Source organism: Telopea speciosissima, chromosome 2 (assembly GCF_018873765.1).
Source record: "Telopea speciosissima isolate NSW1024214 ecotype Mountain lineage chromosome 2, Tspe_v1, whole genome shotgun sequence".
NCBI lineage: Eukaryota > Viridiplantae > Streptophyta > Magnoliopsida > Proteales > Proteaceae > Telopea > Telopea speciosissima.
Window position 1 is genome coordinate 76,882,888 of NC_057917.1, and position 23,137 is coordinate 76,906,024.

Consider the following 23,137-nt stretch of genomic DNA (forward strand, 5'->3'; position numbering starts at 1 on the left):
GAGATTCCTATTTCAATTACACTATCTTTTCCTATTGTAAGCACACTTTTAGTTTCTATATATCGATGTAAGAGCATAGAGCTCCATATGATTTTGCTATTGAATAAAATTGGCTTTTGCTGTCTCTATGTTCTGTGAGATTGAGAATGCTATGTTGTGGGATGCAACAACCCTTGGTGAGCTGCTAAGGTTGGCTGATGGGATGTTAGCCTAATTCCAGGTGGGATGCTTCATTCATAATTTTTTTCTCTTCCTCCATTCTTCTAGTCTATCCACCATCGATTCAGGTTAGTAATTTCTGGTTTTCTGTTCAGTTATTGTTCATGTTCTAGTTACTAAAAATTTCTGTTTCTCGTTGTTTAGGTCTCAATCTTAAATCAAACTCCAGATTTGGACATCGGATCCCATTCAAACCATCCTATGGTTTCAAAATTTGATTTTGTTGTTGATTTCTTTGAGTCCAATGTCAAGTTGGATTCTTCATTCTGCTTGTTTTAAATATGAGATTCTATTTGTTATTTCAGATTTATAGTCACTTATTAAATCTAATATCTGATCATTATTATGCTCTTTTGTTGACTATCAAACTGAACCTTTAAAGCCCTGATTGATAACCATCTCGCTCCCAATTCCTTAATTTCAGGTGGAATTGATTTTTTTTTTTTGGATTCCATATTTTTGAGAGTAAGATCGCTGTTTGGTAAACATTTCTGGAATTGATTCCGGAATAGACTGAGAACAGAATCAGGGTTTGGTATGCAATTGATAGAATCACTCAAATTTTTACACTGATAATTATGAAAATGCCATTTTAGTAAGTCAAATTCCATTCTTCAAGTTTTTAACCTCCGTAATATTTGCAAGAATGTCATTAACCATTAGTCAATGATACTAACATATGAACTACTAAAATGTTGTCAAAGGAACCAGTACAACCATTAATTCCGATTATTTTAATTGTAGCAGTACAATGCTTTGAAGGCACCAAAAAAAAAAGGAGAGGTTAATTCACAATGGCATTGGGCTTGTATCATGTTCTCATGGTATTGGGAGTTCAGTCATCAACACAAGAAGAAAGAAAGGTGACACTAATGAAGTGCTGCATGATATCAAGCATTCCACTCATGAAATAAACTAAATAAAAATAACCATGCCGGCTCACCCACAAGGCATTGAGATGGTAGAAAGCAACTGTTGTTTTTGTCAAGCAATTTTACTTAAGAACATTCAAGGCTTTAATTCTGGGAGCAAAAATGGAGCATAAAGATAGACCAAGACACTTATATTGGCAAAGGAACTGCGGACGTGACCAATCTAAAGGCTACTTGATAATTTCGATGGACTGATCTGCCACCAACCCTCCACAAGGCTGAAAACACCCCTCTTTGCAGGCTTTTGAGACCTCAATAGGATTTACAGTGAATCACCTAGAAAAGTAGCTGGCCCCAGTGAATAATTTTCCTTCCATGTGGTAGTTTAGTTGGCAGCCTGAAATGGTTCCACAAATTAGTCATTCCATGTTTTAGCTCAGAAGCACCATCCCATGTGGCAAAATAAAGCCCCTCGTTTTGTCATTTTTTTAAATTTAAAACCAACAATTTAACAGTTGAACATACTAGTAGAGAATCAGTAAAAAAGATTGTCACGCACTACATTGGTATACATTCACTATAATCGGTTTTTTCACTATATCCTTTTCATCCTCTGTTTCAGTTCCCAAATCCTAGTCTTTTTCTTGATCCACTATATCCATGTTGGGAAGTAAAGTTGGCTTGAATTATCAACGAGTGGTTTGACACCTTCTTCCAGCAATTTCCATCAATAACATTCGAAAACTATAAACATCAGATTTATATGAATCTCCTCCAAATTTTCTATAAAATAGTTCAGGAGCCATATACCCATTGTTCTTCCTGCCACAGTTACAGAAACAATACTATCATTGGCTGTGTAGAATCTTGCAGGCTCGAAGTCTGAAACTTTTGGAGTAAGGTTCTCATCTAGAAGAATGTTGTGGGGCTTGATATCAAAATCTAAAATCCGCATATCACAACCTCGATGTAGATATTCAATCCCATGAGCAATTTCTATGCAATTTCATACAACCTGTCCCTGCTTAGAGTGTTGCTTTTAGAATATTGAGCAAATATATACTTATTCTTATGATTCATTAGGCATGGATTCATATAGAAGAGCACTGTTTCAACAGTCGAGACTTCGTTGATGAAGTCTTGCCCATTCCTTTTAGTCTGCATTTTTATGTAGTATTGGGGATTTAGATATTCTATCTTTTATTATGTTCTGCTGAGTGAGATAATCTTAGACTCCACTAGCAGACAGTTATACATTACCTATCCTTTCAAGAGTTATCAAAACCGCAGCAACTCAACCGCATACAATGGGTGCACAAATTCAGGTTTATTAAACTTTGTGACTGTGAGGGTTCTCATCAGCGGTCAGCCCCACTTCCCTATCCCCCAAATGAAGACCTACAAAGAACCTTACATCCTTAACATGTTTAACTTCCGAGGTTAGAAACTGCATCTTCCTTCATTTTCCTTTTGCTGGTCCATTATTCAAATCGCCGAAAATATTTAGTTATTTGTGTTCCACCTCCTAGAATTTGCGTAGCCAGAGTCTTACTACCATTGCTCTCAACTGCCTCAATGATGTTGTTCCCTATGACGAAAACTTCTTGCTCAACATCAATAATATCTGAACTCTTGAGGATTGCTTTCTAGTTAGGGACCACTGGACTTGATCCCAGCTGAGAAATCTGAATTAAAATACATTGTGTTTCCTTCTAAAGTTTCTCCTCTTAGAACAATTGAATGTACCTGGCATCTACCTGACCCCATGGGGATCACAAAATTGCCAAGGAGCAGTTGGTTTAATTGGCAAGGCCCTTTGAAAGTTTCGAGCTGTTGAGCTGCTACTTTTCTGTTGTCTTTCTTTATTTTCAGTCCATTGTACTTGCGTTTCTCCCCTTTTCTGTTAAGCAATTGTTGCTACAGGTTGAACCGTTGAAGGATTTGAGAGGGGAATTGTTTCTACAGGCTGAAGGAATTGAGAGGCACACTATATTTTGGGGTTTTTATATTCTTTGAAGTACTTTAAAGTAGCCTAGAGCTCAGATCTGTTCCTCGTTTGCTAAAAATGTTATACCATCCTGATATTTTCTCCCCATAACACTACTGGATTTTTATGATAATACTAGTTCTTGTGTATCCTGCAAATCATTCTTAACTGCTTTCGAACAGTATGTTTCACGAAATTATATTTTTGAATTATATTTAGCAATCCTTTGTGTGAATAAAAGATTTACTACTGGGGTTGTAATTTTTTTAGGGTTTTTATTTTTATCTTTTTTATGCATTAGATTGTTAAGTTCTGTTGCTTAACTAGTGATCATATTGTTATTGTTATTTGTAGGTTATTCTATATAAATGCTCTGGTGATACAGTTGGGTCTAGTAATGAGAATAACTTCCCTCCAGAAGTGATGAAATGGGTCTATGTTGGTTATCTAAGAGCTCATACCCATGATATCAGGGCTTTGACTGTGGCAGTACCCATTTGCCGAGAAGGTATGGCCATAAACTTTTTTTTAAAATTTTTTCCAAGTTTGTGTATGAATTTCTGTGAACTATGGTTCAAAACTTTGGTACTATATATGTATATATTTCTTGAAGGGTGTTCATTAATAAAATTTATAAATGCCAGAGCCGTTGCCTGATGAAAGAATAAAAAGGATTCGTCAGCAAGAGAAGCCTCTTGATTTCAGTTATCGAAAGTGGGCGCATTTGGGAGTCCCCATGCTTATCTCAGCTGGTGATGACACAAAGCTCCTTGCTTACTCTATTAGGGAGTTCACTAAGTTCTCACCACATGATATCTGTCCTGCACCTCAAAGAGTGCCCATTCAGCTGGCACCCAATACAGATGTTGATGGAGCTCCTTTGCTTCTTGTCCAGTGCTCGAACTGGTTGGATGTTTTGTACGTTCATGTAAATTCTGGTGCTATCCCTAATAGGGGTTCTCGGAGGCATGCAACCACTGAATTGCTTGCTCGAATAAAGAGTAAGGCATCTCGGAAGATCATTTGCAGCACAATCTCAAATACAGGGGTTCTATTTGCTTATTCCGACCATGTGAAGCCCAGCCTGTTTCAATTGAAGAGGTCTGGAGGTGGAAAGAATACTTGGGCAGTAAATAAGAGGCAACTACCTCCGGAACTACCATTTGCCCATTCAATGGTTTTCAGTCCTGACTCTTCTCGCTTAATGATATCGGGTCAAGATAGAAAGATCTATGTAAGTGTCACTCTGAATTGATGGTTTTTATTTTTCTCTTTCGGTATTGATAGAGTGGATGAACAAGATTTGTTGTTCTCTTTCTTGGGTTGGAATAACTTTTTATCTCAATGTGAAAGATGGGAAATTTTTTAAGAATAGTGTGAGAGATGGCAATCACTGTCAATAATATACTTGACTCATTGTAAAATATTGTCCACCATGCAGTGGTTTCCACTTAGGAGATCGTGGTAAACATGTTCTTATCTGGCTATGTGACTGCAGCCATCTGATTGATCATCCTTGGCCTAGGATCTGGAAGAATGCCTTATATATGTTTGTCAATAGGATACTATAGTTAAGGTTGGTAATGGATGACGGGTAACTATGAGGGTATGCCAGTTCTCGATGGTGCACATGTGCCAAAGTGTCATCCATCTTCTGTAAATGACAATAAGCAATGTTTTTAACACATACACGTATCTATTGGAACCCATTGGTAGTTCTGCCCTCCTTGCATACTAGTGTTTTAGGTGTACCAACTCTCATCTTTGCTTCACATCTTTTGTGATGGTGCAGGTTGTTGATGTGGGAACCACAGAACTGTTGCACACTTTCACACCTTGCCGTAAGGAGGTTGATGGGAATTTACCACCTCGTGATCCTCCCATAACAAGAATGTTTACTAGTTTAGATGGGCAGTGGCTAGCGGCTATCAACTGTTTTGGAGATATATATGTCTTTAATCTGGAGACTGAAAGGTGAGGATCTTCAGTTGCTTCATTTTGGCATGTATCTCTTATTTGTAGATTTTAATTCTCATGTACAATATATTTCTTGTAATGTCAGTCAATTAAATGAATGACCGAGACACAAACTAATAATTTCAGATAATAACCATAATTTAAAAAACTGGACTGCATGTTGAACCAGAAACGTGTTTGGTTGTAGTTTTCCCCCAAAAAGGGTAATCTATCCAGAGAACAAATAGCTGCTTTGGTGGTGAGTCTGGTTAACCTATTTGACTGGCTGGTTTGGTATGGGTTTTAAACACTATTACTTGAGTTCGACCTCGATTATACATCTCGTCTGGAATGGTGAACTTTTGTAGTGAGACTTGCGAGAAACATTTGTTACAAACCTATTTCTTTTTTAATTATACCATTAAGGTGGTTGAAGTTGTGGTGGTTGAATGAATGTTTTGTTGATGGACCACGATTTGCAATTTTATCTATTGGACATTCTTCATTAAAAGAAATTTCTGTGGGACCTCTTGCCGTGAGGGTAGCCTATGCTCCTGGACCATCATTCCTGCTTTTAATCATATCCAACCAAAAGAGGAGCTTAAAAATAAACATTGAAAAAAGATGAAAAACGGTATAAGGTTGGCTGGGCAGCCCACCCACTTAAGGTTGCCTGAAAATAACAATGTTCTCAGATTTTGGTGTTATTGGTTGGTTTTCCATACATTTGGACTAATGAGTTACAGTTTTGTTGGATAGGCAGCACTGGTTCATATCTCGGTTGGATGGGGCTTCTGTTACTGCTGGTGGTTTTCCTCCCACAAATAACAATGTGCTAATTGTCACCACCTCTTCAAACCACGTCTATGCATTTGATGTGGAGGCCAAACAATTAGGAGAATGGTCAAGGAAACACACATTTGTTTTGCCTAGGAGATTTCAGGAATTTCCAGGAGAAGTTATTGGGCTCTCCTTTGCGCCTGTCTCAAGTTCAACCTCGGTCATTGTGTACAGCGCCAGGTGCATTATCTTCTTTCTTGCTTTTTGGAAAAATAATTGAAGGCTTGTTTTAGTAGAATTATTTTTGATAAAATGTTATTTTCCACACTCCATAACCCCACAATCCGACCCCCTCCCCCATGAGGCAATAAAGAGTTGATGACTTGCTTATTTGGTTGCTGGCATGGTGGCTATTGCATTGAATTTGGTTTTCTGCAAGCCTTGGAACTGTGTCCTGCTATTGAAAATCCCCAAAATTTATCTTTTTACTGGGTCATGAAAGAGGGTGCATGTATGATCTGGTAATTATTGGCTATAATCAATGCTTTAAATAGAACATCAGGACAGTTCTCATGATACCTTGACTATTTGATCAGCCATCACCAGATGTGATAACTGGTTCCGTCCATCCTCCAACATTTTCCTTCTTGTCCTAGAAACCCAGCTGAAGCACCTAGTGAAGTAGTGAATGAAATATGGATAAGATAAGTTTCATTGTCAAATCAAGTGAAATCCTGGCTGGTGGAGGATATCTTCTTTACAGCATTAGATAGGAGGTGGATCTGACTCCTCTGGATGGTCCCTGGTGCCGTCTTATGGTAATTCAGTCATCAAATAGTTGAACTAAATTTCTGCATGTGCATTGTTATGTAGTATTGGGGATTTAGATATTCCATCCTTACCCCTTGAAAGTGATGAATCAGTCCTTGTCTTGGGATGATTTGAAGGCTCCTGTTGGTTGCTGCAATGCCTATCTATTTCTGGTCTGCAAGTCCCCAATCGGATGTTTTGTTCACCACACATTTGTAAAGGGGCTTTGGTTTTATTGAAAACATCAAGGATGTTATTCATATTTCCCACACAATGGTTCTAGGTTGATCAGAATTGGATGAAACTATAATATGAATCATAAGTGGGACCAAGCTTATATAGGTCAAGCCTTGGTCTCCCTACAGTAGAGGGGATACCTTAACAATGCTTTACATGGTAACTTTGATATTCCCGTCACCGCACACCCTGATTTCTCCTCTTAGTGACAAGGAGTTCTCAAAGTCAGGGTTGTCTGACGCGGGGGGGGGGTGTTTGTCCTTTGCTGGTTTAGCTTTAGCATTCCTGGTGGTTCATCCCAGCCTTACACTAGAGCACAGAGATGATGATAAGCATCCTGTTCATCCTTACGCGAGCCATATGTATTATGGACAGAGGATTGGCGTTGGAGACATTTCTGTGGAGGATCTTCTGGACCAGAATTCCTTCCTAATGCTTTCATTTGAATGTTGATTAGAATCGCTCACTCTCTGTGCTTTTCTTGAATAATGAGATTTATGATCCTTGTGGTGTTGTTGTTGCTGTATCTAGGGCGATGTGCTTGATTGACTTTGGGATGCCGGTGGATCAAGATGATGATGACAACTTGACGAATGGTTTTGTTTCACCGTTGAAGTTGTTGCCAGATTCTCACAACAAATCAATACTGAAGCGTAAGCTGAAGAAGTTTGATATAGAACTGAAACGAAGAAGTAGAAAGAATTTTGACTTTAGTGCTTTCAGAGATCCTGTTTTGTTTGTTTCACATCTGTCAGAAAATTCAGTTTTGGTCATAGAAAAGCCATGGATGGAAGTTGTGAAGACCTTTGATGCCCCTGTGCACAGACATGTTTTTGGAACTTGATTGCCCTCCTTTTGCCTACTACATAGATAGGTGTTTCCAGCAAGCAAAAAAAAGGGAGTCCCAACTGTTCAAGGATCCCTTTTTAGTTCATCTTCTTCCTCCTTTTACAAGTTTTGGCGCATGTTGTGTAAAATATTCTTTATTAGTTTTTAATCGAATATGTTCCATTAGTTCTTTTATTATTTATTTTTCGAGTATTTTTTTTTTTTTGGGTAAAAATTTTTAGGGAAATTTTCAGCGACACGCCCTCCAATGGACCGATAAATCAATGTCAGCCCACTAAGGGCCAATATATCATTTTGGACCCAAAAACTAACGGGGTTAACTGAGTTTAATGTAAATGACTAAACTACCCTCAGTTGAACAGAAGGGCAAAAATTGGAAATGGAAAATGGGGACTTTCTTTCCAACCCCATCTCATCCAACTCTGATACAACCAATCTTCCCAACCCCATCTCATCCAGCCACGATCCCAGCCTTCCCCGAACAATCCAACCATTCTTCCCAACCCCATCTCATCCAGCCACGATCCCAGCCTTCCCCGAACAATCCAACTTCCAAGGCAGCCTTCTCGACCTCCCTATCGAGTTCTTTCATGCTCTCAACAACGCTTGTGGTGCTTCCAATGGAAATAATCCAAATGCACACACGGCTGAAACGAAGCCGTTGCTGCCCTGTGCTTGCCGCTTGGCTCTACTCTGCATACTCAAGACTTGCGATCTCGTCTATTGCTATTGTTGTATAAGGCTCCAACCCTTGAGCTGTCCTAATGCATTCTCGGTGTCGAAAGAGGAGAAGCTTTTCGGTGGTGAGAATGTAATCGCCTTGAGAAGGATTGCTTGAATAGCAACAAGGGCTTCTCTATTCTCTCTAGTTGTTCCAATTCCTTGAATTCACTCTACCAGGTGAGTAAGTTTCAGATTAAAGCTCTCTTTCAATTCTCTCAAATTGATCCATGGTTAACAGAGATAACTGTGTGAAATGAGAATCTGGGGAGTGAAGAGACGAAAGTCCCCATAATGGAAATTTTCCATTTCCATTTCTTCTCCCAATTCCAAGGCCCCCATCTCCCAATTCCAGGTAAATTATCTGCTCCAATTCCATGGTTGGTATTTGGGAAAAAAAAAAACCCTAAAGCAGACAGAGGGGAAAAACGAAGCGAAAAAACCCCTAAAGCGGACACGGAGGGAAAAACCGAAGCGAGGGAGAAGGAGAGAGAATTCATGATGGTGCAATGAGGGCATCGAAGGCGCCTTGCAGATCCGGAGAAATTCTATTTCTCTTTTTTCTAAATTTCTGTTTTTTATGTGATTAGGGTTTGAATTTGGGATGAAAAATGAGATTTGTATGTAATGGATGGAAGTGATGATTCTTTCCCCAACTTCTCGACATGATAATATTAAGCTATTTTTTCTCTTCGGAGAATCCAAGCCAAGAGTCTGATCCATTCTTTCCCAACCTTTCTGTTTTTTCCAGTGAATTTTGAATCCAGAAAATTTTCTTACCTGCAACTCATATTTAGAAAGGTTGGATTGCTGAGAGCATGGTGGGGCGGGGAAGACTGGAGAGGGTGGTGGCGGGGTTCAGGGGAGCGAGAGAAGGAGGGTTGGAGGTGGTGGTGGTGGCGGCGAATAAAAAACAGCAGAAGGAGAAGAAGAAAAGAAAAAGAAATTAAAAAAAATAAAAACAAGGGCAAAATTGATACTATAAAATTACCAACATGATGACATCACTACTTAACTGCTACAAGACTATTTCCATTAGTTTTTGGGTTCAAATTGATATATTGACCCTTAGTGAAGTGGCATTAATTTAACGATCCATTGGAGGGGATGTCGCTGCAAATTTCCCAAAATTTCAAGTACTTTAGACGGCAAATTCACTAATTCAGATTGTGGCTGATTTCAGTTTTGGCTTTTCTAGGGTTGCGCAGAAAGCTTTTTCTTCTTTCTTTTTACATAACCATAACCACAACCAAAACCAAAACCAAAACCAAACACATAATTTCCCAACATACACGGTACCAGCCTTATGGTGCAGGTGTGGGAACCAACGTCTGATGTGGTTATAAACATATGTATTTCAATGTTAAAAATAAAACTAGTTCGTTCAAACTAAGACATTTATAACTTAGTTTAATAGAGTTCTAATTTAAGTCTCAAATAATGCTATGTTAGTTGTGGCGTACCTTACTTCTCTTGGTCTTGATTTATGTCTGTACATAATGTATGCAAAGGATGGTCTTAGGACATGAGGTTCACCCTTGACAAGAAACACTGATATACTTATCATCCGTCTATACGGAGTGAATAAGAGGTACATAGTGTATCCCTTTTATATATCTATAATGGAATAACTCAATTAACCAGTCTCAGAGGGATTTGGGTCATCGGTGGTGCCAACACAATGTGTAGCGCACCATCAGAAGGCCCACAGTGCTTGGACACGCAGCCTATACGGAGTGAATAAGAGGTATATGGTGTATCCCTTTTATATACCTTTAATGGAATAACTCAATTAACCAGTCTATGAGGGATTTGGGTCATCTATAATGCCAACACAATGTGTAGCGCACCATTGGACGGCCCACAGTGCTTGAGTACGTATCCCAACACATGTGGGGTGTTGGGCTGCGTGCCCAAACACTGTGAGCCGTGGGATGTGTGCTACACTCTGTGTTGCGCTACAGAGGAGTCCAACGCGTCTCAGAGCGCTGATTATAGAGTCTCTTCGGATGCATATATGGCATATATCACGTCAAGGAACATCGTCGTTGATTGATTCGTGTTAGATGCTTAAGAAGTATGAGATCAAATGGTGTAATTTTATTGTGGGCTGCCCAAATCTATATAAGGGATTGCACTAGCACAAGGGCCACCAAGTAGGGTTATCTTTCCATAAAAAAAGTCTAAGTAAGTGCAGAAGGTGAGAAAACACGTGGCCCTAAACTTATCAGACTAGTATGAGCTGATTTGGGTTTGGTTTATTTCGATTTTTTTATCGGGTTGTTATTAGTTTGATATTGGGTAGGATTGTATTGTAGGAGAAGAAAAAAAACATTTTCTTTCGGGTTGGGATCAAATTTATATCGTTTTGGGCTCAGTTTCGGTCCAATTTTGCATGTTTAATGTGGTTTTCAATCAGATCTATAATTACTCAAACCAAAACCAACCCAATAAAAAACCGGTTTGATTCGCTTTGCGCCTTTTGATCAACTAGATTTAGGGTTTGACACCCCCAGTCCACAAGATCTCCAGCTTATTCCGCACGCTATGCGATTATAAATGGATTCCTTTATATATCTATCTACCTGATCGAATAGGATAACAGCAACAGTAATCCCAGTCCGAATCCATTTAGAACTGTAGAAAATAGAAATCCCAGTTCTACTTGAAGTAAGTTAATTAATTAATGCTTCCTTATTTATAAATAAAAACCCAGAAATGGAAATTAGTAATTCTTTGACCATATAAATATAAATCCCAGTCTCAGTTAAAAAGTGGAAAGCCCCTCTTAAGCTTTTTATAGCTCCTCTGTTTCTGTTAGTGGAGTTCTTGCCCTTGGCCATATTAAAGGCAAAATAGATTATTATTTTACTTTTCCTTTAAGATTCTGTTTTTTTCTTAATTAGAAGCATATTCTGATAGAAAGTTGAAAATCAAATCAATTTGAACGAGAGAGAGTGTGAGACTCTCACAAGGACTGAAAAGGAGGCGCTAATAGGACATTAATATAAAAAGTTAAAAACATCACAAGGGATAAGCCAGGGACGAATTTTTTCTAGCTCCCCCCTGCCAAAGCTCACTCTCTCTCTTCCCTGTCTATTCTCTTGCTCCCTTGCTTACCATTAAGAGCTTGAGAGTTGACTTGGAGAAACTTGGCTGCACCAAAGAAGGTTCAAGAACATCCTCTTGTGTGCACATTGGAGGAAGAACCACTATTGGGAAGAGAGCAACGCTTGAGGCTCTTCAGGTTATCAAATCCATCCATTAATTTATGGTGATTATTTTATGATTTGTTAATCTTGGGATTCGAAAGAATCCGAATCGATCTCTTTCCGCTACGCATTCAGGTATGAGATGGTATCCTTTTTTTCTAATAAGATTATGGAAAGAGATGATTTTCTTAAAAAAAATTATTTATCCATTCCCACCAACAAATTAATGTTTCTCACGACATTGTATCGGAAGCTCATCTTTTGACTTATACGTCGTCTAGGTTGTCTTTTTCTCAAGTTTGAATATTTCAACCACCCGTGTTCCTTGTCAGCACGAGTTTCACCTATACTGATCTAACTTAATAAATTTTAGTGTTCTAACAAAAGAAAAAAGAACAAAACATTCCAATCATACAATCAATTTTATGAGGGAGCGGTGTCTAAGCTTGTTAGAGTTTAATGGATTCCGTTCAATGTACGCAATTGGATTTTTCTCACCAACTTTCCTCAAGTCTTTGTGTAATAGAATGCGATAGAAGTGATTCAGGGTGTCAATCTATTCTGTTTTGGTTATATTCAAGAAACAAAATATAGAAATTAAAACCAAATTGAACCGAGAATAAGAACATATTTTCAAAATCGAACTAATTCGATTTCAGATTTTCTTCGGTTTCAATTAGAAAAGAGAAGGAGAGAATAGTTGTTTACTCTTGCTTTTACAATATTAAAATCATTCAAGTCTCCCAGACATAATAGTTGAAAGCTATATTTTATGCATCAAATAATTTTTTATTCTTTTATTTTTTTCATAAAAAAAAAAAAAAAAAAAAACTAATTGTTTATTAGATGGAAATAAACATAACATGAATTACGGGGAAATAAACATCAAAAGTAGTTGTTTATTAGCAACCTTATTAAACTTTTCACTACTTGCCATGTGGTATATATTGTTGAACATAGGTCGGTCCATGTGAAAAAGGGCTCAGACCGGGTTCAATTTCAACCCAAACAATCACCGGGAATGGTAAAATATATAGGAGAATTAAAGTTTCATAAATTTTCATGAATGTAATTTCACCGTTTTGGATTATAATGACATTGTAATAATTTTTTTCACTTTGAACTCATTTTTGAGCTATAATCACTTTCTTTAGTTGTTTTGGGCCGAAACTTAGACTTGTGAGAATGGAAAACAAGATCAAATCACACCTAAAATGATTCACCCTGAACAGCTGCAAGCTCGGTTGGTGGGATTTTTAGCGGTAGACTATTGTTAGCACCAAGGATAATGGCTGAGAACCATAGAAAAGGAGATATTTTTTGGAAAGACTTTGCCCTGTTCATTTTTATTTTATTTTTTGGGTGGTTGAAATTTTGCCCATTCAATAAATGACTGAAAGAGACCGGTAAATGAAATGCCAAATTAATGGTCCAATTTGGCTGGGCGGCTCACAGAGAAGACCCGTATGATTTGGGCTGGAATAAATTAAAAAAAAGGAAAAAAAAAAAAAGCTAGTGAAACAAACTTCTGATTGATATATAAATGGACGATCTGGTCATGTTCCTGCAAGTTAAGTGACCCTTAGTTTACTTTGATTTTGGTAGTGAGTTAGTTAAGAAATTCATGATGGATTGCAATGGCAGCAGCATTAATAAGTCCATTAATATTCAACTTCTTCATCTGCTGCTTTTTATATTCTTACTTGCGGGATTCAGTTCATCCACTATTATTAATGGAGATTCCAGCGTGCGTTGCAAAGAGATGGAGAGGAAGGCACTTCTCAAGTTCAAAGAAGGTATCAATCAAGACCATACTGGCCGGCTCTCTTCTTGGACGACGACTGGCGAAGAAGAAGAAGAAGATTGTTGCAAATGGAGAGGGGTCGGTTGCAGTAACAGAACTGGACATGTGGTCCACCTCAACCTCCGCAACCCATCTCGATTTCCACAATCGATAACTCCTTTTGATGATAATAGTTCTACTGAAGCGTTCATAAGGTCACGCTTGAGCGGTGAGATAAACCCTTCTTTACTAAACTTGAAATATTTGAAATACATGGATTTGAGCTTGAATCATTTTCAGGGAATCCAAATCCCAGAATTCCTTGGTTCATTCAAGAAGTTAAGGTACCTCAATCTCTCCCATTCATTCTTTACCGGCACAGTTCCTCCTCAGCTTGGAAACCTATCTACCTTGCATCACCTAGATCTTTCTTCTTCGGAAAATGACTACTATTCCTTTAGTGAGAGTGAGAGTCCTTATGGGTTGTTGCGTGTAGACAACTTGGACTGGATCTCTGGTCTCTCTTCTTTGGAGTCCCTCAATATGGGGTACGTCAACCTTAGCAACGCGGCAGATCATTGGGTCCAAGCTTTTAATAAGCTTTCTTTACTTCGGGAATTAAAGTTGCCTTCTTGTGAACTCCAAAGACTTCCTTCTTCCCTTCTTCCATTAATTGTTAATTTTACATCCCTTTCGGTGCTTGATCTCTCTGGGAACAACTTTAATAATTCCTTTCTACCACATTGGTTGTTTAATATTAGCAGCCTTGAAGATCTTGATCTTAGCTCCAATCAACTCACCCTTAACTTTTCTTATTCCAACAATAATATTATTAGTAGTATTCACAGTGGAGCTGGTGGAGGAGATGCTGCATCTAGCAGGACTACAGCTGCTGGAAGAGCCCAGCAGCAGCTGGTAGGAAGTCTATGGAAGTTGCGTAGGCTAGATTTGTCATACAACTACGGTGGTGATGTGGATGTACTTGTAGATGGTTTGTCTGGAGTCAGTAACAAGAGCCTGGAGATTTTAGTTTTGAGTTCTAGTGAGCTAAGTGGGCATTTGCCTATATCAATTGGACGCTTCTTGTCCTTGAAAATTGGATCTCTCTGGGAATCAAATAAGTGGGCCCATTCCTGAAAGCTTAGGACAACCCTCAAATTTGGTCTCTTTGGATCTCATTGCTAATCAAATAATTGGACCCATTCCTGAAAACTTCGGACAACTCTCAAATTTGGTCTCTTTATATCTCTCCGATAATCAAATAAGTGGGTCCATTCCTCATGAAAGCATAGGTCAACTTTCAAAGCTTGTCTCGTTGTATATATCAGGGAATTGTTTGGAGGGTTCAATTTCAGAACATCTTTTTGCAAAACTCACAAATTTGAAAGAATTATCAATATCTTCATTTTCTAGAAACAAGAAGTTAGTTTTTGATGTGAGACAAGAATGGATTCCTCCTTTTAAACTTCATTCTTTGGGACTGTTCGATTTTCAAATGACAGATCCTAATAAGTTTCCACAATGGCTTAGAACTCAAAATCTACTTACCTCTTTAACCCTCAGGAATGTCAGTATTTCAGACACCATACCAGAATGGTGTTGGAAGTCGTTCTCCAACTTGAAGTATTTGGATCTCTCTAAAAACAGATTGCATGGTATCGTGCCAAGCGTTGTTAGACAGGAGACCAAGTGGGTGGACTTGAGCTACAATTCCTTAGGAGGTCCTCTCCCTTCTTTATGGTCTTCTGCTAATTTGTCTTACCTATCCCTTGGACACAATTTATTTTCAGGGCCAATTCCTTCCAACTTTGGTGAGACAACGCCATTGTTGTATTATTTAGATCTTTCAACTAATCATTTATCTGGAGAACTGTCGTCTATTGATTGGAAGGGTATGCAAAGTTTGATAATTCTAGATCTATCGAACAACAACTTATCTGGTAAAATTCCAAGTTCGATTGGTTTCCATCTGCCTTCCCTTGAAAGATTGATATTGAGCAACAACAGTCTTTATGGGGAGCTTCCGTCATCTCTGAAATATTGCACATCTTTGGGTAGTCTTGACCTTGGTAATAATAACTTCTCCGGAATCTTACCAACATGGATTGGAGAGAACCTGCTTCATCTGGCGATGCTAAATCTACAAGCAAACTCATTCACTGGAAAAATTCCTCAACAGCTATGTCATCTTAAATATCTTGGCATCTTGGTTCTAGCTCAAAACAAATTTTCAGGATTCATTCCAACATGTTTAGGCAATTTGAGTGGTTTTATTGATGGAGAGGCAGCAAGTTCAATGACCTATGAATATGATGAAACCATGAGTATTGTTGCAAAAGGAAGAGAACTTAAATACCATGGTGAGATTCTTAACGAGGTAATGACTTTGGACCTTTCAAGCAATAACTTATCCGGAAACATACTAACAGGGATAACAATGCTTACAGGAATGATTCTTTTGAATTTGTCGATAAATCATCTTACAGGGAAGATCCCAAGGAATATTGGGAACATGACATCATTAGAAAGCCTTGATCTCTCAAGGAACCAACTTTCTGGGGAGATTCCACAAACCATGTCATCCTTATATTTCTTGAGTCACTTGAATCTCTCCAATAACAACTTGTCAGGAAGAATACCTTCTGGGTACCAACTTCAAACGCTCAATGAATCATCCAATTACTTTGGTAACCCACAACTTTGTGGTCCACCGCTTTCAAACAAGTGCCCCGGTGATGATGATGGTGATGAAACACCCCAAATTGTTGGGGGGGTTTCTAATGGCAGCAACGATGATGAAGAAGAAGAAAAGATATGGTTCTACGGTAGCATGGCATTGGGTTTCATAGTGGGATTTTGGGGAGCTTGTGGTAGCTTAATCGTCAAGAAATCATGGAAGCGTGCGTATTTCTGTTTATTGGAAAATATTTTGGACAGAATATTTGTGATCGTTGTTGTGAATCTTTGTCACTTCCACAACCGGTTTCATTGATCGATCATGAATAAGTTGTAGATATGCTTATTGCTTCAGACAATCTTTCGATCCTTCATGGAGAGATAAGTCCGCATTCTCTCCTTTATGTTTCTTACAGCTAGTTCGGTCAATATATATCTATGCAGCGGCAAGATCGGCTGACAGGCGCTTTTCTTTTCTCTTATTTTCTTGGGATTAATGTATAATGGTTTTATGTTGGATTTAAAATAAAAATAAAAAATTAGTATTGAAGGATTTGAATAAAGAAAGCTCATGTTGCAATCTGGCTGGATTCCATTGCTGAAAATTTTTATTGTGGACCGATTTATTGGACTAGATCCGCATTCCACATTGAGCTTAAAAAGCCTATTTTGGATCCATGGTGGTATGGGCTTACTTTGTTAATCTCGTATCTAATATAGACCTTAATTTATTTCTGTTAATGGGAAAAGATCCTTCAAGTGGTGTGCTCAAAGAAACTAAATCACATTGATATTTTTATTGTTTTTTCCTTGCATTTTCTCTCTCCTTTATCCTCCCACTAAGGATATCAATCAGTAGGTTCGATTAAACTTAACCGATTTTGGTTCATAATTGGGCCAATCCGAAACCAAATCATTGAGGAAGTTTTCAGTTTTGTGTTGATCGACTTGGTTTATATAGGACTATAGTCGGGCTTGGTCTGGTTTCGGGATTACATGTATCCATAAAGGAGAATAACAAGAAAATCGCTTTTTTTTCCCTTCTTCTTCTCATGTTACTATTGGTCCAGTCTCATTTTATATCGCATTCGATCCAATTTTTCAGTTTTGGTCAGCCCGGTTTGATTCGTTTCTACCAGTTCCACAAAACCCCAATACAAAAGCAAATCTTTAAGGGTTTGGTTTGGTCAGAACTGAACCAATCATTATTTTTTTTTTAAAAATAATTAATATAATTTTTCATGGGAGGAGGCGCAGTGTACGCCATAGGCTTAGAGAGCCTTTTCCCTTTTTGACAAAATAAATTCTCAGGAAGCCCTATTTTATCATGGATCATGACTAATGGTATTAGTCATTATGAAACCCCTTTAAGACCAAAACTAAATTAGCTAGTAGTGAACACTGATTTGTTTTATAAGGTCGCAAATCATGCAAAGAAGGAGGCCCAACACTCTGGTACAAGTCCAACTTCGGGAGGGTCCACATAGGTGTCGATTAGGATTAAAAGTTGGTTTTTTTTTTGTTTTTACCCAAACTCTCATCTTTTATACTGGCAGCTCGCTTTTTGTTGTTTTTACCAATACCAATACACCCAGGAGCTGATCAGTTAAATCCCAAAACCAGATCGACCGGTTAGTAAATGGCCCATTGTTGGGCCTAGCCAGATTAATTTGTGGTCAGAATCGTCATTTAGTAGTAGCCTGATGGGTGCCTGATTGGGACCAGTAACCAATCGGTTATAGCTTGATCAATTCAACTATGACCCGAGATTATGGACCGAAAACCGACCAACCAAATATAAAACAGTGAGGTAACAGTGCAGGGCCTTTTACTGGTGCGGACCGATTAGGCCCGACTGGGCCCAACTTGTTGACATTCCTAAGATCCTAACCATTTAAAGGTAGTACCAAGCCCTAAGCAGCAGGGAAGTGCAACATGCAATACCCATAATCTGATTAGGACTAAACCAACCAAAACCGGCGGGGGAGCCTCACCCAGGCTGTCCGCTGTTGAGGTCTAACCGGCTAAAATCTAACACTTCAGCTTCGTCAAATTTAAAGTAGGACCAAGTTTTCCTAAAGACCGTGGAATCCATTAACTGCAGGGCTTAAGAAGAAAAAAATTGGCTGCAGCTCCATTTTGCTGCTGCCCCCAATTCCATGTGCTAAATTAGAATAATCCTCTTCCCTTGTGGGTTCACAAATACCCCCTTAGGTTTTAATATTTTCCAAAATACCATCTCCGTCGTTGCTTATTAGATCCTTCGTCCCCTCCAAGTAAATCCTCTATGCTCAACCGTCGTTCCTTCTCTATGTCATTTTCCAAAGCCGACTTCGGACGATACTGACTTGATGAAGTCATCTCGCTTGGTTACTCCAATTTCAGATTTGTAGTCCATATTTTTCTTATCCAAATTGAGGGTTCAAGAATGTGAGTTTGCATTTGGCGATTCTGGATACTCATTGCTCAGTACTAAATTAGGGTTTGATCATATGCAAACGAGAAACGAAGCAGCATCTAGAAGAGGCTCCTTTGGTGCTTAGGTGGGAGATGGTGAACAACTCTTCATGCTGCAACTAGACGAGCCCCACACATTTCATGTTGCTTTTAAATGAAATAAAATTACTTGAGAAACTTATAAAATGGGTACAACGGAACCCAATTAGGAATTCTCTCTCTCTCTCTTTTTTGTATTTTTATTAATTCAATCTTTCTTTGATCTGGTCCTTCTTTTGCAGGAATCATGGCTGCTAATTCCTTCAACCGTTCCATCAGTTTTGATGATAACGATAAATGGGTTGCGCCGACGGTAAGGGTGAGGGCAGAGTTGTAAGGAAAAAAGGGTTGAAGAAGGAGCAGGGGGATATTTGGGTTGAAGATGAAGAAAAAGGTAAAATAGTAATTTTAATTTGAATGTTTTAGTGTAAGTGTAAAATAGTCTTTTCCAAACTAGAACTAACACTGGACTAACGGAAAAAATCTTGCTGCTACCTGGTGTAAGGGGCTGGAAGTCAAGAAAATGGAATATAATTCACTTTCCCTTTCGATTCATAAATAACCTCTTAGGTTTTAATATTTTCTAAAATATTCTTTAACATCCCATTTCTTTTGCAAAATTTCGACCTGGCCTAACACTGTCAGTCAGAGGGGTTCGAATGTAACAGCAAGTCCAGTCAATATATATCTGTGCAGTAGTGAGACCGACTGACAGGCAGCTCTTTTTTTTTTTCATTCCTTTTCTTTTCTTGTGATTAATGTATAATGGTTTTATATTGAACTTAAAATAAAAAAAAAGGTTAGCATTAAAGGATGGGTGCGTCGGTTTGTAATTGGATTTTTTTGCCCTCCATTTAATGATAGCGGGACTCTAATCCAGTCCGGCAACCCCCACCGCACCACTTCTTTCACAACTCCACGGAGAATGGACACCCGGAGATTAAGCTCTGCAATTTCAACCTGTTTTTGGTACCCGATGCATGGCTCATGGCCATGTCCTCTTTACGGTTCCCAATCCATTTGCTTCCTTTTCTCTCACAAGTTCAATGCTTGACTCATGGCCATTTCCTCTTTATGGTTTATAATGGAATGGTAATGGTAATTATATTTTTCCTATTTCTATTGCTATATCACCCTTTTCCTTCTTATCTCTAGCACCATGGAATTCCATGAATAAGAATGCAAATCTCTCAGAAAGAAGAAGAGACGAGACAGGCCTGGAAGGCACATTCCTCGTCCGTAGAATTTTCCCCCTACAATTTCCCAGCCCAGCTCCGCTCCACCCGTATCAGAGAATTTTTGTGAGCAGTAACACCGCTTTACCCGAAAGCGTATCCTGACTCTGTTCGAGTATGGCGGAGGTGGAGAGGAGAGAGGGGAGGGAGAGGGAGGAGTTACAATTACGAAAAACACCCTTATCTCAAATGATAAAACATGGGATGTACAAATAAGTCCGGTTACAGCAATGTTTTGTAACCGGGTTTGTCCCAAACAGCTTTACCCTCAAAAGGATTTGAATAAAGAAAGCTCATGTTGCAATATGGCTGGTTTCCATTGCTGGACCGATTTTATTGAACCATTTATGTTTAGATTAGACTTTTAAAGTTTTATCTTGGACCAATTTATTGGACTAGATCCGCATTGCACGTTGAGCTAAAAAGCCTATTTTGGATCCATGGTGGTATGTTTGGGCTTACTTTGTTAAGCGCATATCTAATATGGACCTTAATTTATTTTTTTTAATGGGGAAAGATCCATCAGTCAGGTGGTGTGCTCAAAGAAACTCAATCTCACATTGATATTTCTATTGTTTTTACCTTACATTTTCTCTCTCCTTCATCCTCCCTCCCTTATTATATGCACCACATCCTTCCACTAAGGATGTCAATCAGTAGGTTCGGTTAAACTTAATCGATTTTGGTTCATAATTGGGCCAATCCGAAACCAAACTATTGAGGAAGTTTTCAGTTTGTATTGACGTACTTAGTTTATTATCAGTTTGTATAAGACTATAGTCTGGTTTGGTCTGGTTTCGAGATTACATGTATCCATAAAGGAGAGTAACAAGAAAATCCCTTTTTTTTTTTCTTCTTCTTCTTCTTCTCATGTTACTATTGGTCCAGTCTCATTTTATATCGCATTCGATCCAATTTTTCAAATTTTCAATTTTATATCGCATTTGATCCAATAATTGAAAATTTTGGAAGAAGATAATTCTTGATTGAATGATTTGAGATTACATGGGATGCCATTTATATAGCAGTGTTACAAGAGAATATTCAGAAAATATACAGCAAATATACAGCTATTATCACATGTGATAATGATGCTAATCTATTTGAATACTTTCCATTATCACATGCGATAATAGATGGAAGGAAATATTGCTGAAAAACTTCCATAGGAGTCATGCGTGGATCTCTCCTAGTAGATTACGTTTATTACTCCCCCTCAAGTTGGTGTGTGGATGTTGCGAACGCCCAACTTGGATAGGAGAAACATGAATTGGTCACGCCCCAGGGCCTTAGTAAAGATGTCCGCCAATTGCAGCTTAGATGACACATGGAAGGTCTTCAAACAACCGGACTGAATTAGTTCTCGGACCAGGTGACAATCAAGTTCAATGTGCTTGGTGCGCTCATGGAACACTGGATTTACAGCAATATGGAGGGCGGCCTGGTTGTCGCTGAATAAGCGCATGGGTGTGGGTAGCATGACACCCAGGTCCTGGAGAAGAGTGCGGAGCCAAATTAGTTCACATGTGGCAGCTGCCATGGAATGGTACTCAGCCTTAGCCAAAGATCTAGAGACAGTAACTTGTTTCTTGGATTTCCAAGAGAGAGGACTGGCACCAAGGAAAGTGATATAACCAGTTACGGACCGGCAGGTGGTGGGACATGCTGCCCAGTCTGAGTCTGAGAATGCAGCAAGGACGATGGAACTTGCTACCGAGAAAAATATTCCAGTCCCTGGGGATGATTTAATGTACCTAACCAGACGAAGAGCAGCATCCCAATGAGGTTGGCGAGGCTGATGCATGAACTAACTAAGTGTGTTCACTGCATAAGTGATATCTGGTCTGGTTATGGTTAAGTAAATCAATCGCCCAATAAGGCGTCTGTATGCCGTTGGATCAGCAATAGGAGTGCCCACATCAGTAACAAGACGATGATTTTGTTCCATTGGAAAAGTGGCTGGTTTGGCACCTAGGAGGCCTGATTCGCCCAAGATGTCCAGTGCATATTTCCGCTGATTAATAAAAATTCCATCATTTGTGCGGGCCACCTCGATACCCAAAAAATACTTTAGTGTACCCAGATCTTTAAGGTGGAAACGAGTATCCAAGAATGATATAAGCTGTTGTATGGCGGGTAGATCTGAACCAGCTATGATAATGTCATCCACATAGACCAGGACTGCCATAAATGAACCCACATCCGAACCACCCTTGACAAAAAGAGAATAGTCTACCTGTGATTGGGTGAAGCCGGCGGTTAGAAGAGCCTTAGTGAGTGTTGCAAACCAATTTCTTAACGTCTGCTTTAGGCCATAGAGAGATTTCTGAAGTTTACAAAAGCGAGTCTCCCCTTGTTTGCCAAAACCCGGAGGGAGACGCATATAGACATCCTCGTCTAGGGCGCCGTGTAGGAATGCATTATTGACATCGAGTTGGCGCAAGTGCCATCCACGAATCGCCGCCACAGCTAATAGACTCTGCACCGTGATAAGTTTTGCTACGGGGGCAAAGGTTTCATTATAGTCCAGTCCCTCCTGTTGTGTGTAACCTTTCGCCACGAGCCGAGCTTTGTAACGCTCGATAGAGCCATCAGTATGTCTCTTGACTTTATAGACCCACTTACAACCTATCACCTTTTTACCTGTAGGAAGATGCTCCAATGACCGAGTGTTATTCTGTTCAAGAGCAGAAATCTCATTATGCATGGCTTGTTGCCAGTGGGGGTATTTACTAGCCCCTTGAAAAGAGGAAGGTTCATTGTCAGAGGAAATAGTAAAAATAAAAGCAGAATGGCGATTAGTGAAACCATCATATGTGTAGGTGCAGCGGACGGAGGGTCGCTGAGCGTGCACCCGGGGGGAAGAAGGAAAATGGGAAAATAGGAGTCGCCACCTCGATTTAGGGTCTAGGACCCATGAATGATGCCCCTCCTTCACAGAAGGGACGCTAAATTAACTCCAATGACTCAATGGATGGTCTGCCCCAGATCTCTGGGTAAGTGTCAAGTTACGGGCTGGGAAGGTGTTAGGCACCCAGCAACCGCCCGGCCGACGACCGGTCTTCCTAAACCAAACTCTGTTGTGTGCTGTTGTGTTATACATATTATGCACTTAATTAAACTAATTTTTTTGAAGATTTTTTATTATCTTGATTGAAATTTATGAACCTAGTTAGGCTAATTAAGATTAATGTTTTAATCCTGATTACTATCACTAGGCTAGATGGTTATGTACATTATGCATCCTAGTTAAGCTAATTAATGGATTTTACCTAAATTAGAAAGCCTAACTCTATGGTCTAAAA

The 23,137-nt window shown here is 39.1% G+C and overlaps 3 protein-coding genes and 1 non-coding gene across 4 annotated transcripts in view; 3 read left to right on the forward strand and 1 right to left on the reverse strand.

Moving 5' to 3' along the window:
• LOC122653004 overlaps positions 1–1,203 on the reverse strand; it is a 27,988-nt gene extending 26,785 nt beyond the window's left edge. Inside the window, exon 1 of the mRNA XM_043846910.1 lies at positions 1,193–1,203. The gene's annotated coding sequence lies outside the window, so the exon portion shown is untranslated. The remainder of the gene's footprint in view (positions 1–1,192) is intronic.
• LOC122653001 (WD repeat-containing protein PCN-like) overlaps positions 1–7,875 on the forward strand; it is a 13,203-nt gene extending 5,328 nt beyond the window's left edge. The window contains exons 7-11 of the mRNA XM_043846908.1: positions 3,433–3,586; positions 3,723–4,312; positions 4,871–5,052; positions 5,794–6,054; positions 7,393–7,875. Coding sequence (XP_043702843.1) covers positions 3,433–3,586; positions 3,723–4,312; positions 4,871–5,052; positions 5,794–6,054; positions 7,393–7,705 — 1,500 coding nt within the window. The 3' untranslated portion in view covers positions 7,706–7,875. The remainder of the gene's footprint in view (positions 1–3,432; positions 3,587–3,722; positions 4,313–4,870; positions 5,053–5,793; positions 6,055–7,392) is intronic.
• Positions 7,876–9,061: 1,186 nt separating this feature from the next.
• Positions 9,062–9,153, forward strand: LOC122653305. Its single transcript, XR_006331741.1, has one exon. It is a non-coding gene; the product is annotated as a small nucleolar RNA Z103 (small nucleolar RNA).
• A 5,767-nt stretch (positions 9,154–14,920) lies between these two features.
• Positions 14,921–16,417, forward strand: LOC122651137 (receptor-like protein EIX2). The gene has a single exon (XM_043844460.1). The coding sequence runs from the start codon at positions 14,921–14,923 to the stop codon at positions 16,415–16,417; it is 1,497 nt and encodes a 498-aa protein (XP_043700395.1).
• Positions 16,418–23,137: the final 6,720 nt, after the last annotated feature.